Source organism: Cherax quadricarinatus, chromosome 31, assembly GCF_038502225.1.
Source record: "Cherax quadricarinatus isolate ZL_2023a chromosome 31, ASM3850222v1, whole genome shotgun sequence".
NCBI classification, from domain to species: Eukaryota; Metazoa; Arthropoda; class Malacostraca; order Decapoda; family Parastacidae; genus Cherax; species Cherax quadricarinatus.
Window position 1 is genome coordinate 29,479,350 of NC_091322.1, and position 24,710 is coordinate 29,504,059.

A 24,710-nucleotide genomic window follows, 5' to 3' on the forward strand; every position below is an offset into this window, starting at 1 on the left:
AGATAAAACAAGGCCCTCACAGCCATAAATAGGTGAGTAGAAATAGGTGAGTGCGTAAGGTGAGTGTGTGTTGTCAGTGTTGAGGGTCGCCGGGAGTGTTGCTGATGTTTCCCGCCAGTGAAGGTTGAGCATCCACGTGAGGTGGTACCACTAGTTATTTTTACCTCCAGCACTCAGAATGAGCGACCATGACGACGAGCACACCATCGCCGAGGACTTGGTGGTCACCAAGTACAAAATGGCCGGCGAGATCGTCAACCGTGAGTGTCAGGAGGAACTTGTAGTGGAGATAGAGAGTGATGAAGCTAGGTGTTATGGACTCCATGTTTGATGGTGACGCGTGGGAGGTTACCAATATTTAGGCTCTGTTCCTGGCTCCAGGTGACCTGAGGCCCTCCACCTAGCTAGGACCTGACCCTTACATAACCTACAGGTCACATATGATCTCGGAGACCTGGTCATAACCTGAGAAATGGGCTGTGGCACTTCGTCTGGTCCCTCTGTATGACTTAACGCCTTTGTTGACGCTTTCCTGCTTCCACTATCTGGGCTCCGTTTATTTATATTTATTACATTATCTCACACTAAGGATTCCAAGTATATGTTAAGAGAGAATTAAGGTTTATCCTCGACCTAGGTGTAGTAACACTTAGGTGTAGTAACACTTATGTTCCATCGCTTAAGTTTTAATTCTATTTAAGTTGTAAGTGAATAGATACAAAATTCCTAACAATTTCCGTAGACTGTCTATCCTCAAATTTTGGAAGTGCAGAGGAAAGGAACAAAGTGCTAAAATTTGCCTTTGAAGCAAATACTTAGTGGCATTAAAGATTAGGCAAATACGTAAGTTGAAATTGATCAAGACTGTATCATAATATAAATGGTATATAATTATTAAGTTGAAAAACAAGACAAGTGTGCAACACTTTGGTAGCTTTATTGACGATATGGTTTGGTGTCCCCCTCACCCCCATGGATGTTAATAACTTGCATGGCAGGCTATGTGCTGAGTACAGAGGTGAGTACAGTACTGCAGGCAGTAAAAGTCTGGAGGGGTACTTTGAGGGTATCAGTCCCTTGGCCTTTATAGGCTGATTGTGGCAAGTTATTATGTAGGGATGGGTTTCTTTTATTTTTTTCATAGGCCCAAATATACAAAAACATCTCCATTGCAAAACCCACCTAATAATGTTGGGGTATTTGTATATGTAGTAACTTAAGCTGCAACGAGAAGTTAAAATAAATTTTGACTGAAGATAGCCCGTTCTTCAGCTTTCTATCTAGGCTGAGGGACTGATGATCTCTAATTACCTCCAGTTCTGTCTCCATTTTCGTGGTTACCTCTGTATTCGAATGATGAAGCATGTGAAACGTTTTATCAGTGAAGATTGCTGAGTATTGCACACATCTTAGCCCTTCTAGATTGTCTAGCAGCATGGACCAGTAGATCTACTGCAATGCACCTTTTATTATCTTAGGGTTGATAAATACAAAAAAAAAAAAAAGTGAAGACTCTGGATAAAATAGGATAACTCATGAAAGTTGGTTTATTCATGTTAATCTCTACCCTTCGAGCTAGGTGTCTTGATTCTGGCCTCAGGATCCAACAAATTGGAATCCACATCCCATTCCTTGGATCGAATATGATTGCCTCCCATGTGGTTTAGTGCTACTGCAGGATGTGACCAGCAGTTTAAGAACAAAAACATTAGAGCACTGCAGCAGGCTTAGTAAGTTTATCCAGGTACAGGTACACATAAATATAGTTAGGGGGCTCTGGTGGCCTGGTGGTTAACGCTCTTGCTTCACACGGCGAGGGCCTGGGTTCGATTCCCAGCCAGAGTAGAAACATTGGGCGTGTTTCTTTCTACCTGTTGTCTATGTTCCCCATCAGTAAAATGGGTACCTGGGTGTTAGTCGACTGGTGTGGGTTGCATCCTGGGACACTGACCTAATTTGCCTGAGATGCTCAGCATAACAAGTGGCTTTCTATGTAGTAGTATGTCATTGTTGTCAGCTAGGACTGTATACCATGTACATGTACTTGTAGTAAATAAAGATTATTATTATTATTACATAAATTATCATACATAGAAGCATATGTATAGATTACATAGGATAACCCAAAAAGAGTCAGTGACTTGTTTCCATTGGGGTCCCTTATATTAACTTATATTTAAACCTTAAAAGTTAAAACCGGTAAGAAACTTAATCATGTATCTTTCTTGCCTGTGTTCCAGGGAATACAAATCAAGGGACTTCAACCATTCTAAGCACTTAAATTACTGGGAATAGATGAAGTCCCCTGACTTGTATTCCCTGGAATGCAGGTGAAAAAGATACATGATAAAGTACACTTTGAAAATCCTAGAGGGATTAGTACCAAACTTGCACACAAAAATCACTCCCTATGAAAGCAAAAGACTTGGCAGGAGATGCAGCATTCCCTCAGTGAGAAGCAGGACCACCACGAGTACACTAAGAGACAATACAATAAGTGTCAGGGGCCCAAGACTGCTCAACTGCCTCCCGGCATACATAAGGGGGATTACAAATAGTCCTGTCTGTCTTCAAAAAGGAGCTGAACAGGCTCTTAAAGTCAGTAACTGATCAGCCAGGCTGTGGTTCGTACGTCAGTTTATGTGCGGCCAGCAGTAACAGCCTAGTTGATCAGACTCTGATCCACCACAAGGCCTGGTCTCAGACTAGGCCGTGGGGGCGTTTACCCTTGAAACCCTTTCCAGGTAACTGAAGTGCAGTACAGTAAAAGGAGATAAGGTAGGAATGAGGTAAATGAGTTATTTACATTAACATTAAAGAGAGGATCAGATCACAGTAATAGGTACACATATGTTAGCTATACGAGAAATCTCTCTCCTTTTTCCATATACTTGGAGTGGGTTTCGGGGGTCAACGCTCCCGCAGCCCGCATGAACTGGTTCGTGCTATTACAGGCTTTGACATATGCAGGCAGTCTGTTCTGCACCTTTATTGCTATACAGTAAAATGTGTTGGAAGCCTGACCACCGACTGTGGGTATACCTGGAGAGAGTTCCGGGGGTCTGTCATTAGTGTTACTGAATTCCTATGTAATGTACTTGTGTAGTATATGTAGCGAGTACTAGCTATATTATATATAAGATCCCTGTTGAGTTAGGCTGTCTGGCTAGCTTGTGACATCACCAAGTCATGCCTTTGTGAGCGCCATACCAGAGGCACCCGCCCTCACTATCACCACAGGCTTAGACTCGACAGGTAGGCTGGGCTATCTCCCCTCACAACTCTGCCAATATGTTACCAACCAATCAAGTGTGTATTACTTCAACCATCATATCTCCAAGGTACCCATGCAATAAATGGTGGCAAATAGTGAGGGCAGGTGCCTCTAGTATGGTGCTCGCATAGGCATGGCTTAGTGATGTCACAAGCTAGCCAGAGAGCCTAACTCAACAGGGATCTTATATATAATATAGCTAGTACTCAATACATATACTACACAAGTACATTGTATAGGAGTTCAATAACACTACTGACAGGTCAATGCCCCCGTGGCCCGGTCTGTGACAAGGCCTCATGGTGGATCAGGGTCTGATCAACCAGACTGCTACTATTGGCTGCAGCAAAGTTGTGTTCCCTCCCCCTAGTAATATACTTGCTTTGGATCCCAGTCTTGACAAACTTAGCAGCAAGGTATTCAAGACACTGAGCAATTTTATAAACATGATCTAACATTTGTTTTACTCTGTCTTCCACATTCAGCATATCCAGTTATAATTCATCCTGGTCTACATGCTGTCTTGGACCCATATCTAGGAATAATCTCAACATTTTGTTCTGGGTGATTTGTAGTCTTATTTTTGTTTTTTGTTAAGGCAGAGTACCATGAATAACAAGAGTAATCCATATGGCATTGTATAAGAGCTAGACGTAGGATCCTGAGAGCCTCAGTAGATACACTATACCTGTCTGTAGAGGAACTTTAGTCTATCATTTGCTTTCTTTACTACACAGTTCCCAATCAGTTCTCCTGACATACATGGGTCGAAGGGAATTCCCAGATATTTCACTGAGGAAATTGAAGTGATGGGTTCCCCCATTTCACTGGACATTAAAATTATTTACACTTTTAGTTTATTTTTTGTACCAGAGTATGGCCTCCGTTTTCCTGAGGTGTAATGTTAATTTGTTGTCTACCAACCATTTGCTGCAGGACTCTAGTTCTAGTGATAGTACATTAGCTATATCTTGTGGGTCTTTACCTGACACTAGCAAAGCACTGTCTGCATACAACAGAAGCCTACATTTGACCCTGATGGGCATGTCATTCACATAACATAGGAACAATAAGGGACCCAGAATACTACCTTGGGGAACCCCACGTGCTACCGGCAAGAGGTCTGATTCTGTGTTGTTGATCTTGACAATTAGGACTTAAACCAATCAGCAGAACTTATGCTGATAGCCTGTAGTTTCTTACATAATATATTGTGGTTGATCGTATCGAAGGCCTTTTGCAAGTCTGTTACCATACCTGTGAGATTCCCTAACGACATTTCAGTTCTCAAGTAGTCCATCAATTACGTGATTGGTAACTATGGAGAAAGTTTTTGTCATTAGGATACTTAACTACTTGACAGTACACCGCCTTCTCTAGAAATTTGGACATCACTCTGAGTATATTAACAGGCCTATAGTTGCTGACATCAGACCTACTATTTTTCTTGAAGATTAGAGTAATTCTGGCCTCTTTGAACCCCTCTGGAACGGTATTAGTGGTGATGGACAGATTTATGTGTGCAGTGGGGATTGACAGTTCAGATGCACCATCTTTTAAGAACTTGGCCAGGATGTTCTCTGGACCAGTGCTCTTGGTTGGGTTTAACTGATCCATGCTAGCCAGGTCCATTTCACACAGTCTTTCTTGTATGTTTGTGTCCTATTTTTTAGTGTTAACTTCAAGTGTCAGGTGAAGTCATTGATGAGTTATCCATCAGCAGATTTACGATGAGTTAACTAACAACCTGATTTAGCATTAATTTAAGCTAGGTTAGTGCTTATCAATAATTTTACAAAATACACTACTATTCACCTCGAGCATCTTTACTCACTCTTGACTTCTCATTTTACCCAATGGAAATAAGTCGATGGCTTTTTTTTTGGGGGGGGGTATCCAAGGTAATTTATACTACTATATGATAATTGTACTTATGTGTACCTATGGCTAAATAAATAAAATAAATAAATAATAAATAAAACCTCACTAATGGGGTTTTACAATAGGAAATCACCTTAAACCCATTGTTACTCAACAAAAATGTTAGAATGATTACTCAATCAAATTCCAGACAACACTTTCCCTTATTGTCCCTATTTTACAGTTTAAATATACTCGTTGTGCAAAATACTTATACTATGCATACTATGTTTATAGAAGACTCAGGACAACACAGACCCAGCACTTAAACTATTTCTGGAGAGCTGCAAGAGAACATAGGCACGAAACAATGAACAAATACCTTTGACAAACTGTGTGTTAGGCCTAACCTGTATAGAAATTCTGTGCAGATAGAAACCCTGAAATATGGAACTCAATATCTGAAGATGCAAGAAGTTCCCAGTCTGCCACCTACTTCAAAACTCTCTAACTGCTTCTGTAGTAAAGCATAACAGTATACAGTAGTAAAGATCACATAGAATTGTGTAAGCTGGTAATGACTTTTATATTTGCAGGTGTGCTGAAGCTTCTTGTGGCAAAATGTGAACCTTTGGCATCAGTTCGTGACATCTGTGCTGAGGGTGATCGATTACTAGAAGAAGAAACCAGCAAAGTTTTTAAAAAAGAGAAAGACTTAAAAAAGGGCATAGCTTTTCCAGTATGTGCTTCCGTCAACAACTGCATAAATCACTACTCACCTCTTGCCTCAGAGGGCGACACAATATTACAAAATGGCGATCTAGTCAAAATTGATATGGGAGCACACATTGATGGTTTTATTGCAGTGGTGGGACACACACTGGTTGTTGGAGCTTCTAAAGACAACAAGGTTTGCATTTTCAAGGGTGACATTTTTGACCATGTTGGCATTTTAAGATCTAGTTTGTGTGTAAAGCTTAATCTTTACAACTTCTCATGTATTTTTTGTTGATAATTTTATCTTGAAATATATAATATACTGATTATTTTAACAAAAATAAACTTCAGCATTAAGGATGATTAGAAATGATTTGCAGTAATTATGCATGTCACACAGCAACATTGTGAGTTCTTGGTTCAAAAAAGATAGGTGGATGTTGCACATGTTTTACTCATCAACTTAACCTGTAAACGGTCCAAACGTATATATACGTTTTTTCAACATTTGAAAGTATGTAAAACAAGTAGATCTTCTTTTTGTTTTTTTACATTTGAAAATGTGTAAAAAAAAACTGATCTATTTTTTTTGTTATATTTGAAAATATGTAAAAAAAAGTAGATCTACTTTTGTAGCACTACACATGTGAACGTAGATCTGCTTGGACCCTTTACGGGTTAATGGTATCGTATAACTTTTGATTTAATTAAAAATTAAAAATGATGCTTATGGGGTATTATACTTAAGATTCTAGCACTTGTAAGTAACAAATCTTTCTGGTGCAGATTTAAATTTGTTTAACATATTTGAACAGAAGGTTTGCAATTCTTTTATAGATAACTGGGCGTCGAGCAGATGTGATGCTCGCAGCACATAATGCAGCAGAGGCAGCATTGCGCCTAGTCAGACCTGGCAACTTAAACTTTTCTGTTACGGATACTGTCACCAAGATTGCAGAGGTATATAAATGTAAACCAGTGGAGGGCATGTTGTCTTTCCAACTCCAACAGGGACGGATTGATGGAGAGAAAACTATAATTCAGAATCCCACAGAAGCTCAGCGTAAGGAGGTTGAAAAGCAAGAGTTTGAGACGCATGAAGTTTATGGTGTTGATGTTTTAATCTCCACTGGAGAAGGCCAGGTGAGAACTGTCAGTATTTGTATTACTACTTGATTTGATTGTTATTGGGAAATTGCAGGATGTGTACAGTTGTTTCAGTTGATGAAAATTCTTGAAAGTCCAGTGTTTGGATATCTGAAACTTGATGAGCAGACTGCAAGGGCCATCTGATGATACAACTGGACACAGTCTTCTTTACTAAAACTATTTTCTCACCATCCTCACTAAAAATATAAAAATAAATGTTTCTCAGCATACAGCCCACTATACAATATATATAAGATTTTACAAATCTTGATTTATTAAGTTGGAGTGAGCCTAATTGACCACTAACAATTTAAGTGAAGAGGTAGGGGACTTGAATGCTAAAGTAGGAGAAACTTTTAGAGAGGGTGTGGTAGGTAAGTTTGGGGTGCCAGGTGTAAATGATAATGGGAGCCCTTTGATTGAACTTTGTATAGAAAGGGGTTTAGTTATAGGTAATACATATTTTAAGAAAAAGAGGATAAATAAGTATACACGATATGATGTAGGGCGAAATGACAGTAGTTTGTTGGATTATGTATTGGTAGATAAAAGACTGTTGAGTAGACTTCAGGATGTACATGTTTATAGAGGGGCCACAGATATATCAGATCACTTTCTAGTTGTAGCTACACTGAGAGTAAAAGGTAGATGGGATACAAGGAGAATAGAAGCATCAGGGAAGAGAGAGGTGAAGGTTTATAAACTAAAAGAGGAGGCAGTTAGGGTAAGATATAAACAGCTATTGGAGGATAGATGGGCTAATGAGAGCATAGGCAATGGGGTCGAAGAGGTATGGGGTAGGTTTAAAAATGTAGTGTTAGAGTGTTCAGCAGAAGTTTGTGGTTACAGGAAAGTGGGTGCAGGAGGGAAGAGGAGCGATTGGTGGAATGATGATGTAAAGAGAGTAGTAAGGGAGAAAAAGTTAGCATATGAGAAGTTTTTACAAAGTAGAAGTGATGCAAGGAGGGAAGAGTATATGGAGAAAAAGAGAGAAGTTAAGAGAGTGGTGAAGCAATGTAAAAAGAGAGCAAATGAGAGAGTGGGTGAGATGTTATCAACAAATTTTGTTGAAAATAAGAAAAAGTTTTGGAGTGAGATTAACAAGTTAAGAAAGCCTAGAGAACAAATGGATTTGTCAGTTAAAAATAGGAGAGGAGAGTTATTAAATGGAGAGGTAGAGGTATTGGGAAGATGGAAGGAATATTTTGAGGAATTGTTAAATGTTGATGAAGATAGGGAAGCTGTGATTTCGTGTATAGGGCAAGGAGGAATAACATCTTGTAGGAGTGAGGAAGAGCCAGTTGTGAGTGTGGGGGAAGTTCGTGAGGCAGTAGGTAAAATGAAAGGGGGTAAGGCAGCCGGGATTGATGGGATAAAGGTAGAAATGTTAAAAGCAGGTGGGGATATAGTTTTGGAGTGGTTGGTGCAATTATTTAATAAATGTATGGAAGAGGGTAAGGTACCTAGGGATTGGCAGAGAGCATGCATAGTTCCTTTGTATAAAGGCAAAGGGGATAAAAGAGAGTGCAAAAATTATAGGGGGATAAGTCTGTTGAGTGTACCTGGTAAAGTGTATGGTAGAGTTATAATTGAAAGAATTAAGAGTAAGACGGAGAATAGGATAGCAGATGAACAAGGAGGCTTTAGGAAAGGTAGGGGGTGTGTGGACCAGGTGTTTACAGTGAAACATATAAGTGAACAGTATTTAGATAAGGCTAAAGAGGTCTTTGTGGCATTTATGGATTTGGAAAAGGCGTATGACAGGGTGGATAGGGGGGCAATGTGGCAGATGTTGCAAGTGTATGGTGTAGGAGGTAGGTTACTGAAAGCAGTGAAGAGTTTTTACGAGGATAGTGAGGCTCAAGTTAGAGTATGTAGGAAAGAGGGAAATTTTTTCCCAGTAAAAGTAGGCCTTAGACAAGGATGTGTGATGTCACCGTGGTTGTTTAATATATTTATAGATGGGGTTGTAAGAGAAGTAAATGCGAGGGTCTTGGCAAGAGGCGTGGAGTTAAAAGATAAAGAATCACACACAAAGTGGGAGTTGTCACAGCTGCTCTTTGCCGATGACACTGTGCTCTTGGGAGATTCTGAAGAGAAGTTGCAGAGATTGGTGGATGAATTTGGTAGGGTGTGCAAAAGAAGAAAATTAAAGGTGAATACAGGAAAGAGTAAGGTTATGAGGATAACAAAAAGATTAGGTGATGAAAGATTGAATATCAGATTGGAGGGAGAGAGTATGGAGGAGGTGAACGTATTCAGATATTTGGGAGTGGACGTGTCAGCGGATGGGTCTATGAAAGATGAGGTGAATCATAGAAATAATGGATGTTTAATATTTATATGTTCACTATTGTATATCATGCATAAAAATACCAGGAGCTTGAACATCCAACAGGTATATGTTTTTTTTTTTTTTTTTTTTTAAACAAGTCTGCCGTCTCCCACCGAGACAGGGTGACCCAAAAAGAAAGAAAATCCTCCAAAAGAATATACTTTCATCATCAGTCAACACTTTCACCTCACTCACACATAATCACTGTTTTTGCAGAGGTGCTCAGAACACAAGAGTTTAGAAGCATATACGTATAAAGATACACAACATATCCCTCCAAACCACTAATATCCCGAACCCCTCCTTTAGAGTGCAAGCATTGTACTTCCCATTTCCAGGACTCAAGTCTGGCTATATAAAAATAACCGGTTTCCCTGAATCCCTTCACTAAATATTACCCTGCTCACACTTCAACAGATCGTCAGGTCCCAAATACCATTCATCTCCATTCAGTCCTATCGAACACGCTCATACACGCCTACTGGAAGTCTGAGCCCCTCGCCCACAAAACCTCCCTTACCCCTTCTTTCCAACCTTTTCGAGGACGACCCCTACCCCGCCTTCCTTCCCCTATAGATTTATACGCTCTCCATGTCATTCTACTTTGACCCATTCTCTCTAAATGACCAAACCACCTCAACAACCCCTCTTCAGCCCTCTGACTAATACTTTTATTAACTCCACACCTTCTCCAAATTTCCACACTCCAAATTTTCTGCATAATATTTACACACACATTGCCCTTAGACAGGACATCTCCACTGCCTCCAACCGCCTTCTCGCTGCACCATTTACAACCCAAGCTTCACACCCATATAAGAGTGTTGGTACTACTATACTTTCATACATTTCCTTCTTTGCCTCCATAGATAACGTTTTTTTGTCTCCACATACAGTGGACCCCTGGTTAACGATATTTTTTCACTCCAGAAGTATGTTCAGGTGCCAGTACTGACCGAATTTGTTCCCATAAGGAATATTGTGAAGTAGATTAGTCCATTTCAGACCCCTAAACATAAACGTACAAACGCACTTACATAAATACACTTACATAATTGGTCGCATTCAGAGGTAATCGTTATGCGGGGGTCCACTGTATACCTCAATGCACCACTCGCCTTTTTTCCTTCATCAATTCTACGATTAACCTCAGCCTTCATAAATCCATCCGCTGACACGTCAACTCCCAAATATCTGAAAACATTTGCTCCTTCCATACTCCTCAATTTGATATCCAATTTTTCTTTATCTAAATCATTTGATACCCTCATCACCTTACTCTTTTCTATGTTCACTTTTAACTTTCTACCTTTACACACACTCCCAAACTCATCCACTAACCTTTGCAAATTTTCTTTAGAATCTCCCATAAGCACATTATCATCAGCAAAAAGCAACTGTGTCAATTACCATTTTGTATTTGATTCCTCATAATTTAATCCCACCCCTCTCCCGAACACCCTAGCATTTACTTCATTTACAACCCCATCTATAAATATATTAAACAACCATGGTGACATTACACATACCTGTCTAAGACCTACTTTTACCAGGAAGTAGTCCCTCCTCTCTTATAGACACCCTAACCTGAGCCTCACTATCCTCATAAAAACTCTTTACAGCATTTAGTAACTTACCACCTATTTTTTATACATTGGACCCCCGTCTTACGATATTAATCCGTTCCTGAGAGCTCATCGTAAGCTGAAATTATCATTAGCCGAATTAATTTTCCCCATAAGAAATAATGGAAGTCAAATTAATCCGTTCCTAACACTCCAAAGTATGAAAAAAAAATTTTTTTTTACTACATGAAATACAGTATTAATTTTAATACACACAAACTGAAGAAGACATGCACAATTACTACTCTACTAAGAATAGAATACATGACACTTACCTTTATTGAAGATCTGGTGATGATTGATGGGATGGAAGGAGGGGAGAGTGTGGAAGTTATTGTTTAAAAGGGGAATCCCCTTTCATTAGGACTTGAGGTAGCAAGTCCTTTACCAGGGTTACTTCCCTTCTTTTAATGCCACTAGGACCAGCTTGAGTCACTGGACCTCTGTCGCACAACAAATCTCTGTACCTCCCGTTCCTTAAAGACTCCTAAAATGGGCCATAACATTGTCATTGTACAGGTTGCCAACACGGCTTGCAGTAGCTGTCAGGGTGATTTTCATCCATTAAGGTTTGCAGTTCAACCCGCTTTGCACACATTTCCTTAATCTCTTTTTCCATACTAATTCTCACCCTTTTTACCACAGGGATGGCACTAGAAGCTTTCTTGGGGTCCCTGGTGACTTATTTTGCAGTTACAGCACTAAAAACACTGGAATAATGTGAAATGTACCGAATGTACGCGTAGATGCGACTGCACTGGCTGGCTTGTAAACACTGGTGCTGAGGTCACACGTGGGACGCGTCCCAAACTAATCACGTAAGGCGAGTTTTTTTATCGTGAGGCGAGGCAAAATTTTTGCGTTCAAATGCTTCGTGTGGCGGATTTAACATAACACGATGCGTTCGTAAGGCGGGAGTCCACTGTACTTGCATCATCTGCCACATTGCTCCCCTATCCACTCTATCATATGCCTTTTCTAAATCCATAAATGCCATAAAAACTTTCCTACCTTCATCTAAATACTGTTCAAATATATGCTTCAATGTAAACACTTGATCTGCACATCCCCTACCCACTCTAAAACCACCTTGCTCATCCGCAATCCTACATTCTGTCTTACCTCTAATTCTTTCAGTAATAACCCTACCGTACACTTTTCCTGGTATACTCATTAAACTTCTTCCTCTATAATTTTTACAGTCTTTTGTACCCTTTCCCTTTATATAAAGGGACTATACATGCTCTCTGCCAATCCCTAGGTACCTTCCCCTGTTTCATACATTTATTAAACAAAAATACCAACCACTCCAACACTATATATCCCCTTGCTTTTAACATTTCTGTCATGATCCCATCAGTTACAGCTGCTTTACTCCCTTTCATTCTACAAAATGCCTCGTGCACCTCCCCCACACTCAGATCCTGTTCTTCTTCACTCCTAAAAGATGGTATACCTCCCTGGCCAATGCATGAAATTACCGCCTCTCTTTCTTCGTCGACATTTAAAAGTTCCTCAAAATATTCTCGCCATCTACCCAATACCTCCATCTCCCCATCTACTAACTCCCATACTCTGAGCGATATGTTGTATATCTTTATACGTATATGCTTCTAAACTGTTGTATTCTGAGCACCTCTGTAAAAACAGTGATAATGTGTGAATGTGGTGAAAGTGTTGAATGATGATGAAAGTATTTTCTTTTTGGGGATTTTCTTTCTTTTTTGGGTCATCCTGCCTTGGTGGGAGACGGCCGACTTGTTGGGGAAAAAAAAAAAAAATCCATTTGTTCCCTAGGCTTTCTTAACTTGTTTAACTCGCTCCAAATTTTTTTCTTATTTTCATTAAAATTTCTTGACAGTGCCTCTCCCACTCTATCATCTGCTCTTCTTTTGCACTCTCTTCACCTTTCTTTTACTCTCCATATACTCTACTCTTCTTATAACACATCTGCTTTGTAAAAACCTCTCATAAGCTACCTTTTTCTCTTTTATCACACCCTTTACTTCATCATTCCACCAATCACTCCTCTTTCCTCCTGCACCCACCCTCCTATAACCACAAACTTCTGCCCCACATTCTAATACTGCATTTTTAAAACTATTCCAACCATCTTCAACCACCACCCCCACTACTCATACTTGCACAAGTCCACCTTTCTGCCAATAGTTGCTTGTATCTCGCCCGAACTTACTTCCTCCCTAAGTTTATACACTTTCACCTCCCTTGTACTTGTTGCCATTTTCCTCTTGTCCCATCTACAACTAAATAATGAACTGATATATCAGTTGCCCTCCTATAAACGTGTACATCCTGGAGCCTACCCATCAACCTTTTATCCACCAATACACAATCTAACAAACTACTTTCATTACGTGCTCTGACTGAAATGACCAGGCAAGTACCAGGCAAACCTGATGCAGAACTGGGGAGCGAGGGAATATGAAAATTCTTGAAAATCCATCAAGGACAAGATGTACCCTACGTCAGTGGGAAACAAGAGGTGTATTTAAATGAATAAACTTGATTTATATGGGAAATGCAATTTTGAATTTAAGAGTTTGTGCTCTGAATCTTCAGGTTATGAAAAGATGATAAAGGCCATTTGGTTTTAAGTATTTCTTTTACTTAGCCGTCTCCCACCAAGATAAGGTGATCTGAAGAAGAAACACTTTCACCGTCAATCACTATCACTGTCTTGTCAGAGGTGTACTGATACTACAGTTCAGATGCTGCTCCAAACTGCAAATATCCCCATCCCTCCTTCAGATCACAGGCACTGTACTTCCCACCTCCAGGACTCAAATCTTGCAAACTGGTTTCCCTGAATCCCTTCACAAATGTTACCTTGCTCACACTCCAACAGCTTGTCAAGTCCCAAAAACTATGTCTCCACACACTCCTGCGTAACATGCTCACATGTGCCTGTTGGATGCCAAGCCCCTCACACACAAAAAAGCAAAAGCCATGTTTTTCTGTTTTGACTTTCTCAAGGTAGGGTGAATCAGATGACCTGATGAAATGCATTCAGGTTATGATTTTTTATCCAAATAATATAAACTATAATTGATTGATAGTGGGCCGAAACAAAATTCTTTTTCACCTTGTAGTATAATACTGTACATAGATTCCTAGGTTTTTTTATGACCGTATGTGCTCTTCAGGGCAAGGAGGCCGAAGCTCGTGTCACAGTCTTTAGGAAAACAGAGGAAAGTTACAATTTGAAGCTCAAGGCCTCTCGAGAATTCTTCAGTAAGGTAAACGACCATAATTATAAGTTTGTGTTTAAAATTTCACTTGGTTAAATAATAGCATCTTGAAGATATTTTGTTTACCATTTGCCAGGGGTTATAATCCTGCTTAGTACATCTTACACTATACTATTAATAATGAGTTTTAGTAATGTTTAGATTTTGTACATTATGCCTTGGGTAATATTATCTGATTACTGTTTACCTGTTCCAATAATTTATTGTTCTTATAATTTTTGTTTGTATTTTTTTGAATTATGAAAATTGCATGGCAAAAACTATTGGATATGAATGGATACCTGTGTGAATATCTACTCATAATGTCCGAAGCTAACAAAATATGTACTTATGTTTTAGGTCCAGAAAAACTATGGAACAATGCCTTTCAATATTAGATCATTTGATGATGAGAAGAAGGCTCGTTTGGGGGTAACTGAGTGTGTGGCTCACAAATTGGTGGACCCTTACCCTGTTCTGTGGGAGAAGGTAAGACTTGCTAAATGTTGTTTTGAATGAAAGATAGTAAAATTTTTGCATTGAGTTAGAGTAATTCTTTTTGTAAATTATTTGAAGTTTGCTAAATCTGTAAATTAACTGGTTATTATTTATACTTTTATACATACATTCATAATAGAACCAATACTGTTCCTGGTTTATGTGAATGGCATTCCAGATGGGTTTGAATCAGATGTATTCCTGTATGCTGATTTAAAACTAAGGGAAATAAAAAAAAAACATGGGGAAAGGGAAAGGCTCTGAATGGATCTGGACAAACTACAATATTGGTTAGATAAGTGGTTGCTTGAGTTCAGCCCCTAACAAGTGCAGTGCTGATAAATTAGACACATGTGCAACTCTTGGGTATCTTTATTGAGGAAACGTTTCGCCACACAGTGGCTTCATCAGTCCATACAAAGGAGGAGAATCTTGAAGAACAGGAGGAGAATGAGGTAATCAGTCCCTCAACCTTGAGTCGATGTGGTCAGTCCATCAATCTTGAATAGAATACGGCATACGTGCTGAGAAGGAGCTTATAAACCATTGGCAGGAGAGGTGCAGCAGTCATAGGTCGTGTAACATTTGTTCAATGTTGAAGTAGGTCGTGCCCAAGAATTAGGCAAGCGAAGAATTCCCAAGTATTAAGATCCCAAGAAGTTGCAGTGTCTGACAGGTTTGTAGATGAATGGTTCAGAGAACCAACATGTTGATAAATTAGACACATGTGCAACTCTTGGGTATCTTTATTGAGGAAACGTTTCGCCACACAGTGGCTTCATCAGTCCATACAAAGGAGAATCTCGAAGAAGAGGAGGAGACTGAGGTAATCAGTCCCTCAACCTTGAGTCGATGTGGTCAGTCCATCAATCTTGAATAGAATACGGCATACGTGCTGAATACTTGGGAATTCTTCACTTGCCTAATTCTTGGGCACGACCTACTTCAACATTGAACAAATGTTACACGACCTATGACTGCTGCACCTTTCCTGCCAATGGTTTATAAGCTCCTTCTCAGCACGTATGCCGTATTCTATTCAAGATTGATGGACTGACCACATCGACTCAAGGTTGAGGGACTGATTACCTCATTCTCCTCCTGTTCTTCAAGATTCTCCTTTGTATGGACTGATGAAGCCACTGTGTGGCGAAACGTTTCCTCAATAAAGATACCCAAGAGTTGCACATGTGTCTAATTTATCAACATGTCGGTTCTCTGAACCATTCATCTACAAGTGCAGTGCTATAAAGATTGGGAAAAGGCCAATACTGGACAGCATATGCTTTGGGAACAAAGGCTGAAGATGTCACTCAAAAAGAGACTTAGGGTGACTATACCTCCCGGTATATCACCAGAGACTCGCATCAGCTTATTAACTTTTGCAGCAAGTGCTTATTTGGCAAATCTTTAGACCAACTTTCAGGAATTTCAACAGAGTAATTCCAGGCTCTTGATCCAACATATGTCAGACCCATCTTGGAGTATGCAGCACCATTATAGTACCCACACCTGCAAAAGCATTTTAGGAAACTGGAGAAGTGCAGAAATATGCATCGAGGCTTTTTCCATATTATTTTAATCAAGGGGTAGCGCTAAACCTGTAAGATTATACAGCGCCTGAGGGGGGATGTGGAAGGTATTCAGGTTTAATTCAGGGAACTGGAGAACAGATCCAATTCCCTAGATCAAGAGCCCCTCACCAGCATCAAAGAACCTTCCTTGAGGGGGGCTTTTTCCATAGCTGAAGGTTATGAGCTATGAGGAGAGGTTAATGGAATTGAATCTAAATGACATTGGAAGACAAACCTAGGGAGATGTAAAATATTTAAGTAGAATTGATAGGATAGACAGGGAAAAGATGTAGAGGTAAGAAATGGCATTTCTTTAGTTTGAGTAGTTCGGAAGTGGAATGATCTCAGTGGCAGAGGCAGGATCCCTACATAGTTTTAAGATAATGTGAGAAATCATGAAAGGGCTTGGAAGTTATTTTTTCACAGTGGTGGTTTTGTGTATTGTGATGTCACCTGTTTACTGTGATCTTATTGTATAGTTTTAAGCATAGGTATGATAGGGCCCAAGAGGTGTATCTGGAAAGTGGCAAGTCGAGTTGCAGGGCCAAGAGCTAGAACTCAACCCCTGCTGCAATGATACATAGGTTAGTACATACCTATGTACAGGTGGAGACATATGGCATAAAATACCAACACAATGGAAAGAGACGTACGCAATATAATGTGATCCTTTATTGACAATGTTTTGTGAGCTTTTATCAAGTCACAAACCTACTTGTGGAGAGATGATGTGTGTTTATTTAGCAAAAGTTATGACATGAAAAGTCAGGTGAGGAATGTTGAAGTTGACTTTTTGGGTAGTGTAATGACAGGTTGGACAAATATATGGCTGAGAAGAGGTTGGACTTGATAAGGACTTGCTCAGTATGGGCCAGTAGGCCTGCTGTAATATTTCTCCATGCTATGTTGCTATGTAGAATGAAGATGAAGTTCCCTGGCAAGAAATTCAGCTATGTTGTAGAAGCCATTGTTCTGGTCGAAATTGTGGGAGATGCAGGATCTTGGAATCGTTACTCATTTCCATATCCAACCATTTCAACCAGAACAACGGCTTCTATAACATAGCTGAACCTCTTGCCAGAAAACTGTTTTCCTACACAGGCAGGTCCCACTTTACAGCGCTTTGCTTCAGTGTTTCGCTAATACCGTGGTTTTCAATTATGCCCATTCTTCATTTACTCAACACTCACTATAAGCTAAGGACGAAAATATATTAAGGTAAGAAATGTGCGAGTCTTAGGTAGGAGGTTGGTAGACCGCAACCACCCAGGGAGGTACTACCATCCTGCCAAGTGAGTGTGAAACGAAAGCCTGTAATTGTCTTACATGATGATAGGATTGCTGGTGTCTTTCTTTCTGTCTCATAAATGTGCAAGATTTCAGGTGCGTCTTGCTACTTCTACTTACACTTAGGTCACACTGCACATACATGTACAAGCATATATGTACATACCCCTCTGGGTTTTCTTCTATTTTCTTTCTAGTTCTTGTTCTTATCTATTTCCTCTTAACTCCATGGGGAAGTGGATCAGAATTCTTCCTCCGTAAGCCATGCATGTTGTAAGAGGCGACTAAAATGCCAGGAGCAAGGGGCTAGTAACCCCTTCTCCTGTATATATTACTAAATGTAAAAGGAGAAACTTTCGTTTTTTCTATTGGGCCATCCCGCCTCGGTGGGATACGGCCGGTGTGTTGAAAGAAAGATTTCAGGTACGTCTTGCTACTTCTACTTACATTAAGGTCACACTACACATGCATGTACAAGCTTATATATACACACTTTTGGGTTTTCTTCTATTTTTCTTGCTAGTTCTTGTTCTTGTTTATTTCCACTTACCTCCACAGGGAAGTGGAACAGAATTCTTCCTCCGAAAGCCATGCATGTCGTAAGAGGTGGCTAAAATGCTGAGAGCAAGGGGCTAGTAACCCCTTCTCCTGTATACATTACTTAAGTTAAAATGAGAAACTTTTGTTAAACTTTTTGGGTCACCCTGCCTCGGTGGGATACGGCTGGTGCGTTGAAAGAAGAAATGTGTGTATGTACATACATATTTTAGGCCTAGCTATATTGCTCACTTAATGTATAATAGTTTAAACATGTTATCAGGCTTTTATGTGCATTTGAAAGTGAAAAAAAAAAGCTGTTTCACTTTATGGAGATTTTTGCTTTACAGTAGTAGCCTGGAACCTAACCTGCTGTATAAGTGGGGCCCTCCTGTATAGTAACAGATAATAGAATAGAGGAATACTGCAGCAGGCCTACTGGCTTATGCTGGGCAGATTCTTCTCAAATCCAACCTCTTCTCAGCCATATATTTATTCAACCTGTCATCATACCAAGATGTCAACTTCAATGGAGCATTTTATGGCACATGCTTCTATAAACTTATACTGCATATTCCATTATATAGATAAGCCTGTTTCAAGTGAGGCACATGGGTTCAAAACCTACACATTTTTCCTTTCTACATGAAAGATGAAAATCTAGTTTCATATTGGTTTAACATGAGAGATTTCACTAAAATATTTCAACTTATTTGTGGATATGTTATCAGTTTATAGAGACAAGATCATTTCTAAACGTTGATGTCATTACCAAAACAAAGATGCTGCTAATGTTGCCACCACAGCATGAGTTTGCCATAGCATAAAATTTTTATTTTTTCCTTACTTTCGGATGTATTGTTCATTTAAAAAATGCAAAACAGTCTTGATCTTATTTTTATTATGTGTGTTTGACTGTCTTGTGTTAGAGGGCACATTTTGGCATCTCGCTTTTCAGTGCCTAAGGTTACTGTATTAATTGGCATTGAACTTTATTTCAGAGTGGCGAGTTTGTGGCTCAGTTTAAGTTTACTGTGTTATTAATGCCTAGTGGACAACACAAGATCACAGGCCTACCGCTTGATGCTCAGATGTTGGATTCACAGTACAAGATAGTAGATCCTGAACTGAAGGTAATTAAAATGTATATTAAAGAGGTGAACCCCCATTGGGAAGTGGAGAAGAATCCTTCCTTTGTAAGCCATGTTGTGACCCCTTCTGTATAAATTACTAAATGTAAAAAGAAAAACTGTGAAAGCATTTCTTTTTTGGGTCACCCTGCATATGTGGGAGATGTCCAGTGCATTTAAAAAAAAGTGGAGTATTAATACTTTTTAATACTTTAACACCAACAATCTCCTGAGATAGGTGAACCCGAAAAAGAAGAAACACTTTCACCATCATTCACTTTATCACTGTCTTGCCAGAGGTGTGCCAGTACTGCAGTTCAGATGTCCCTCCAAACTGCAAATATCTTCACCCCTCCTTGAAGATGCAGGCACTGTGCTTCCCTCACCTCCAGGACTCAAGTCTTTATATTTTATTAAGTCTTTGAGAGTTTTAAATGTAAATGAAGTAAGTTAACCTTTGTGTCCAGTAAGTTTGAAAGATTACTGAAAGTATTTTGCAAGACAAGAGCTTCACTTATTACCATTTTATGTATAGACCTGTGTCTGAGGACATTTAAAGTGTTGAATCAGATGAGTTTAAATCTAAGTCAGGTTCCTCCACTCTAAAGGAGGGATTTGGGATAGTATTTGCTATTTGGAGGGACATCTGAACTGTTGTATCTGATCACCTCTGGCAAGACAGTTATAGTGTAAATGATGGTGAAGGTATTTCTTTCTCAGGTCACCCTACCTCAGTGGAAGCAAGCTAGCATGTTAAAAAAAAAATTAAATTGGCTACTTCCACCGTGTTCTTTCTAGGAAGCATACACACTAAAACTTCGTATTTAATATCTTGCATATATCCTCTTAATTTTTTTTTCTTTTACAAACCATGTAACAAGTTTGGTTGTCTTGCACTTGTCCACAAACTGTCTTTTATGCTTTTCCCATGTACAGAGAGACTTGCAAGGCAATACCATGACAGTACACAATAACCCACATGTAGGGAACTGAAATTTATGACAACACTGGTTCAACTTGAACCATTAACTAGTTGTACTGAAATACTGTCATAAGTTTGTCTCCTGCGTTTGGGTTATAGTATTTGTATTTTTCATATGTACAGTATTCTTTCCGCCTTGTCTTTTCTTCCCTCGATCCCCTTTTCTTATTTGAGATTTGTCAGTATGCTCATTGTCTGAACTAAACTACATATTTTCTTTTTGCAGCAAATTATTACGGCATCAATTAGCAATAAGAATTCAAAGAAGAAGAAGAAGAAGGCTGAGAAGGAAGCGGCGACAGTCGTAAGAAGTGAGGACTAGCATTAATCAGATTAAACATTGTTGTGTCAAACCCTAGTAAACACCCAGTGATCCAGGTGGTACCAGATGGTCTGTGTTCCCAGGAGAAGTCCCATAAATGTCAGTACAGTACTAATAATTATTTTTTTGGGGTTAGTAATCTCTTAATTCTCATCCTATCAGTTTAATCTAGGTACATCACTTCATGCTCATAATAATTTGCTTTTTTATTTATAGTTAATCACAACTTTTCTCAGTTGTTTAGTGGTGCAGTGAGCTCTCTTTAGTTGATTTGTACTTAGACTTTTTGTTTTTCCCTGTGAAGTCTTGTATTGTTTTTGCCTTTTATATTGTGTGTATTGTGAGGATTTTTATTTTTGCTAGCACAGAAAGTAACTGATTTGACATGCAAGGGATCTGGGCAATCTCACAGGGGATGATGTAAAGTTAATGAATTCAAAATGGGTGTAGCATTCCAGCCGCATTTTTAGTAACCCCCTACATATTTGCTGCTTTCAAACTGTACCCCCCTATCCCCTAGACTTGGTATTTTATAACTCAATCTGTAATACATGGCAGAATGTACCATCTGGGTTGATGCTTTTAGGTGGGTTGTTTACTACTGGCATAAAGTGAATGTCAGTTTGGTTCTTAATGTTGAAAAATCTGAATATTTTGCACTTGTAAATTTTGTGCTAGGGTGAAACAACTTTACTAGCTGGTATCCTTGGATAAATTTAAGTGGGATGGATGCACATGATCAGCCCACTGTTTACTGCCAGTCATGTGCACTTGCAACAGGTCCCCTATCCAGTGTCTTTGCCTCAGAGGTTATTTTGTATATCCTTTGTACAAATTTGTAGGTAAGATACATCACCCACACAGCCAGAGTAACCATGTACATCATATGCAACTAAAATTGTACCAGTGTGGCTGCTTTCATTTTAAAGGAAATACTTTGGTCTTTGTAAATCTTTATTATTTTTTTGATAGTGATTTTAGTGGAATGTAGTGTGTTTTGTTGACAATTGGAAGTTTTCAAATTTTATTTTAGTGGTTGTGGTGAGCAGTCTCTAAATTGATGAATTATGTGGCTTATAAGATGGTCCTTGTACCCACAATTTCCCAGAAATCTGTCTTAAAGGAAAGTCAGGTTTTTAAGGTAATGGGCTTGAATAATTTAAGGCATTGCTGATAGTAAAGGTGAGTTAAACACGTGAATTTTGGTAAACCATGCCTTATAACACTATGTACACAAAGAACAATTAAGCTATTTTGTTTCAATTATTTTCTATTTTTCATAAATGCTATTTTTTTTTTTTACCATAGTTAAGGTGAGTTTGCCCTTAGTATCAGAAATGCCTGCTAATTTCTCTATTTCCCTAATTAAAAATAAGACCAATGAAATTTATTGTGGCATGAAGTTAAAGCAGCTACAATTTTTAACCAAGCAATATTACTACTTTCCTATTAAAATATTCTAAGCTTGTGAATGGATCTACAGATGTGGGTGTCCTAGTGTTTCTTTGTGTATGGTTGAGCATGACATACATTCTCATCTTTTAATTGGATGACCTAATCATGTGTGCCCATCAAGTTTGGGGATATTTTGTACTCCCAAGCTAACTTCAGAGCCTTGCTGAATATTAACGTCCAACTTACCATGTTTCATCATGACCCTTGCCACGCTGTTTTCCTTGAAGTGAAAATGATAGTGTGAGTGGCTTTTGGAGTGAAGTTTCTAAATTTTATTTAAAAATGTGGAGCATTGCAGTAACTGACTTTTTTTTTTGCAGTTTGTGTATATTTGGCTGGATAAAAGTTAGGATTGCAGTCAGATTTAAAGGCTGGTGAAAGATAAACATCTGGCTTGTCACAAATTCATCTTACTCTTTGAGTAAGTGTGTGAGTGAGAGTGAGTGTGTGAGTGAGTGTGAGTGTGTGTGAGTGAGTGTGTGTTAGTTACCATTTTGTTAATAGCACATGTCGATTCAACACTAGGCCTGTGTGTGTGTGTGTGTGTGTGTGTGTGTGTGTGTGTGTGTGTGTGTGTGTGTGTGTGTGTGTGTGTGTGTGTGTGTGTGTGTGTGTGTGTGTGTGTGTGTGAGTGAGAGTGTGTGAGTAAGAGTGTGTGAGTGAGTGTGTGAGTGAGTGTGTGAGAGTGTGTGTGAGTGTGTGAGTGAGAGTGAGTGAGTGTGTGAGTGAGAGTGTGTGAGTGAGTGTGTGTGAGTGAGAGTGTGTGAGTGAGAGTGTGTGAGTGAGAGTGTGTGAGTGAGAGTGTGTGAGTGAGAGTGTGTGAGTGAGAGTGTGTGAGTGAGAGTGTGTGAGTGAGAGTGTGTGAGTGAGAGTGTGTGAGTGAGAGTGTGAGAGTGAGAGTGTGTGAGTGAGTGTGAGTGAGAGTGTGTGAGTGAGAGTGTGTGAGTGAGAGTGTGTGAGTGAGAGTGTGTGAGTGAGAGTGTGTGAGTGAGTGTGTGAGTGAGAGTGTGTGAGTGAGTGTGTGTGAGTGAGTGTGTGTGAGTGAGTGTGTGTGAGTGAGTGTGTGAGTGAGAGTGTGAGTGTGAGAGTGTGTGAGTGAGAGTGTGTGAGTGAGTGTGTGAGTGAGAGTGTGAGAGTGAGAGTGTGTGAGTGAGAGTGTGTGAGTGAGTGTGTGTGAGTGAGAGTGTGTGAGTGAGAGTGTGTGAGTGAGAGTGTGTGAGTGAGAGTGTGTGAGTGAGAGTGTGTGAGTGAGAGTGTGTGAGTGAGAGTGTGTGAGTGAGAGTGTGTGAGTGAGAGTGTGTGAGTGAGAGTGTGTGAGTGAGAGTGTGTGAGTGAGAGTGTGTGAGTGAGAGTGTGTGAGTGAGAGTGTGTGAGTGAGAGTGTGTGAGTGAGAGTGTGTGAGTGAGAGTGTGTGAGTGAGAGTGTGTGAGTGAGAGTGTGTGAGTGAGAGTGTGTGAGTGAGAGTGTGTGAGTGAGAGTGTGTGAGTGAGTGTGTGTGAGTGAGGGTGTGTGAGTGAGGGTGTGTGAGTGAGGGTGTGTGAGTGAGGGTGTGTGAGAGTGAGGGTGTGTGAGAGTGAGTGTGTGTGAGAGTGAGAGTGTGTGAGAGCATGTGTGTGAGTGTGTGAGTGAGTGTGTGAGTGTGTGAGTGTGTGTGTGTGTGTGTGTGTGTGTGTGTGTGAGTGTGTGTGTGTGTGTGTGTGTGTGTGTGTGTGTGTGTGTGTGTGTGTGTGTGTGTGTGTGTGTGTGTGTGTGTGTGTGTGTGTGTGTGTTACCATTTTGTCCATAGCACATGTCGATTCGACACTAGGCCTGTGTGTGTGAATTAGGCATTAGAACTGATAATCTAAAATCATTGAATGTTTGAAATTATTATTTAGATCAGCAGTATAATCTAATTAAAAATCTCTTTAAAAAGTATACATTAATGTAGTATACCCACAAAGAGCTTTCACCCTATGGGATGAAAGTACTTAAGAGGATTACTGTATTGTTTTCATTATGGTTATAATGCATATTTGATTGCCTGTTTTTGGTGATTTTTACATTTACAATTTTATTATTTTGTAAATGTGTACAGATATGCAGTTTACATTTATAATGTTAGAAGTTAAGCATCTCAGCCACCCACCCACCCTTTCCCTGTCCACTAATTAATAAACAAGTAATAATGGAAAACTGGGTTATGAAAGTGTAGGGTTGAATGGGGGTTTAATATATATTAGAAAGTGGATCATGATGCTGTACGTAAGTTTTAAGTGGGCTCGTGTTTTACTTGAACATTTCTTACATGCTAAGGCATTTTCATTGTTCTTATTGTACACTTCTTATTACTATGGTTTTGTCATATAGCCCATTGTGTGTTTATAGATGCTGTCTGGCCTAGCAATATATATTACTGATGGTTGGGGTGAAAACAAAGCAGCATATTTAGTGATGCCGGACATTTTGTACACAGGTTTTCAGGTCCAAAAAATAAACCTTGTTCACATTTTGGGATTTTGCTTCACCCTCAGGGATAGTACTATTTTTAAAATGCTAATTTTATATATATATATATATATATATATATATATATATATATATATATATATATATATATATATATATATATATATATATATATATTTATATTTTATATATATATATATATATATATATATATATATATATATATATATATATATATATATATATATATATATATATATTTTATATAT

At 39.2% G+C, this 24,710-nt stretch overlaps 1 protein-coding gene across 1 annotated transcript; it reads left to right on the forward strand.

The window, feature by feature from the left end:
* The first annotated feature begins 92 nt into the window (after positions 1 to 92).
* Positions 93 to 24,482, forward strand: LOC128696837 (proliferation-associated protein 2G4). The gene is made up of 7 exons (XM_053788229.2): positions 93 to 260; positions 5,731 to 6,044; positions 6,689 to 6,994; positions 14,125 to 14,217; positions 14,569 to 14,697; positions 19,106 to 19,237; positions 20,443 to 24,482. Exons 1-7 carry the CDS (start codon positions 179 to 181, stop codon positions 20,536 to 20,538), a joined length of 1,152 nt encoding a protein of 383 aa, XP_053644204.1. The 5' UTR covers positions 93 to 178; the 3' UTR covers positions 20,539 to 24,482.
* The last annotated feature ends 228 nt before the right edge of the window (positions 24,483 to 24,710 follow it).

Excerpts from the sequence above, each read along its gene's own strand:
- LOC128696837 (XM_053788229.2), top strand. The coding sequence starts at position 179 with ATGAGCGACCATGACGACGAGCACACCATCGCCGAGGACTTGGTGGTC. Across the intron at positions 261-5,730 it reads GGCCGGCGAGATCGTCAACC|GTGTGCTGAAGCTTCTTGTG; the intron begins GTGAGTGTCAGG and ends TTATATTTGCAG. Across the intron at positions 14,698-19,105 it reads ACCCTGTTCTGTGGGAGAAG|AGTGGCGAGTTTGTGGCTCA; the intron begins GTAAGACTTGCT and ends ACTTTATTTCAG.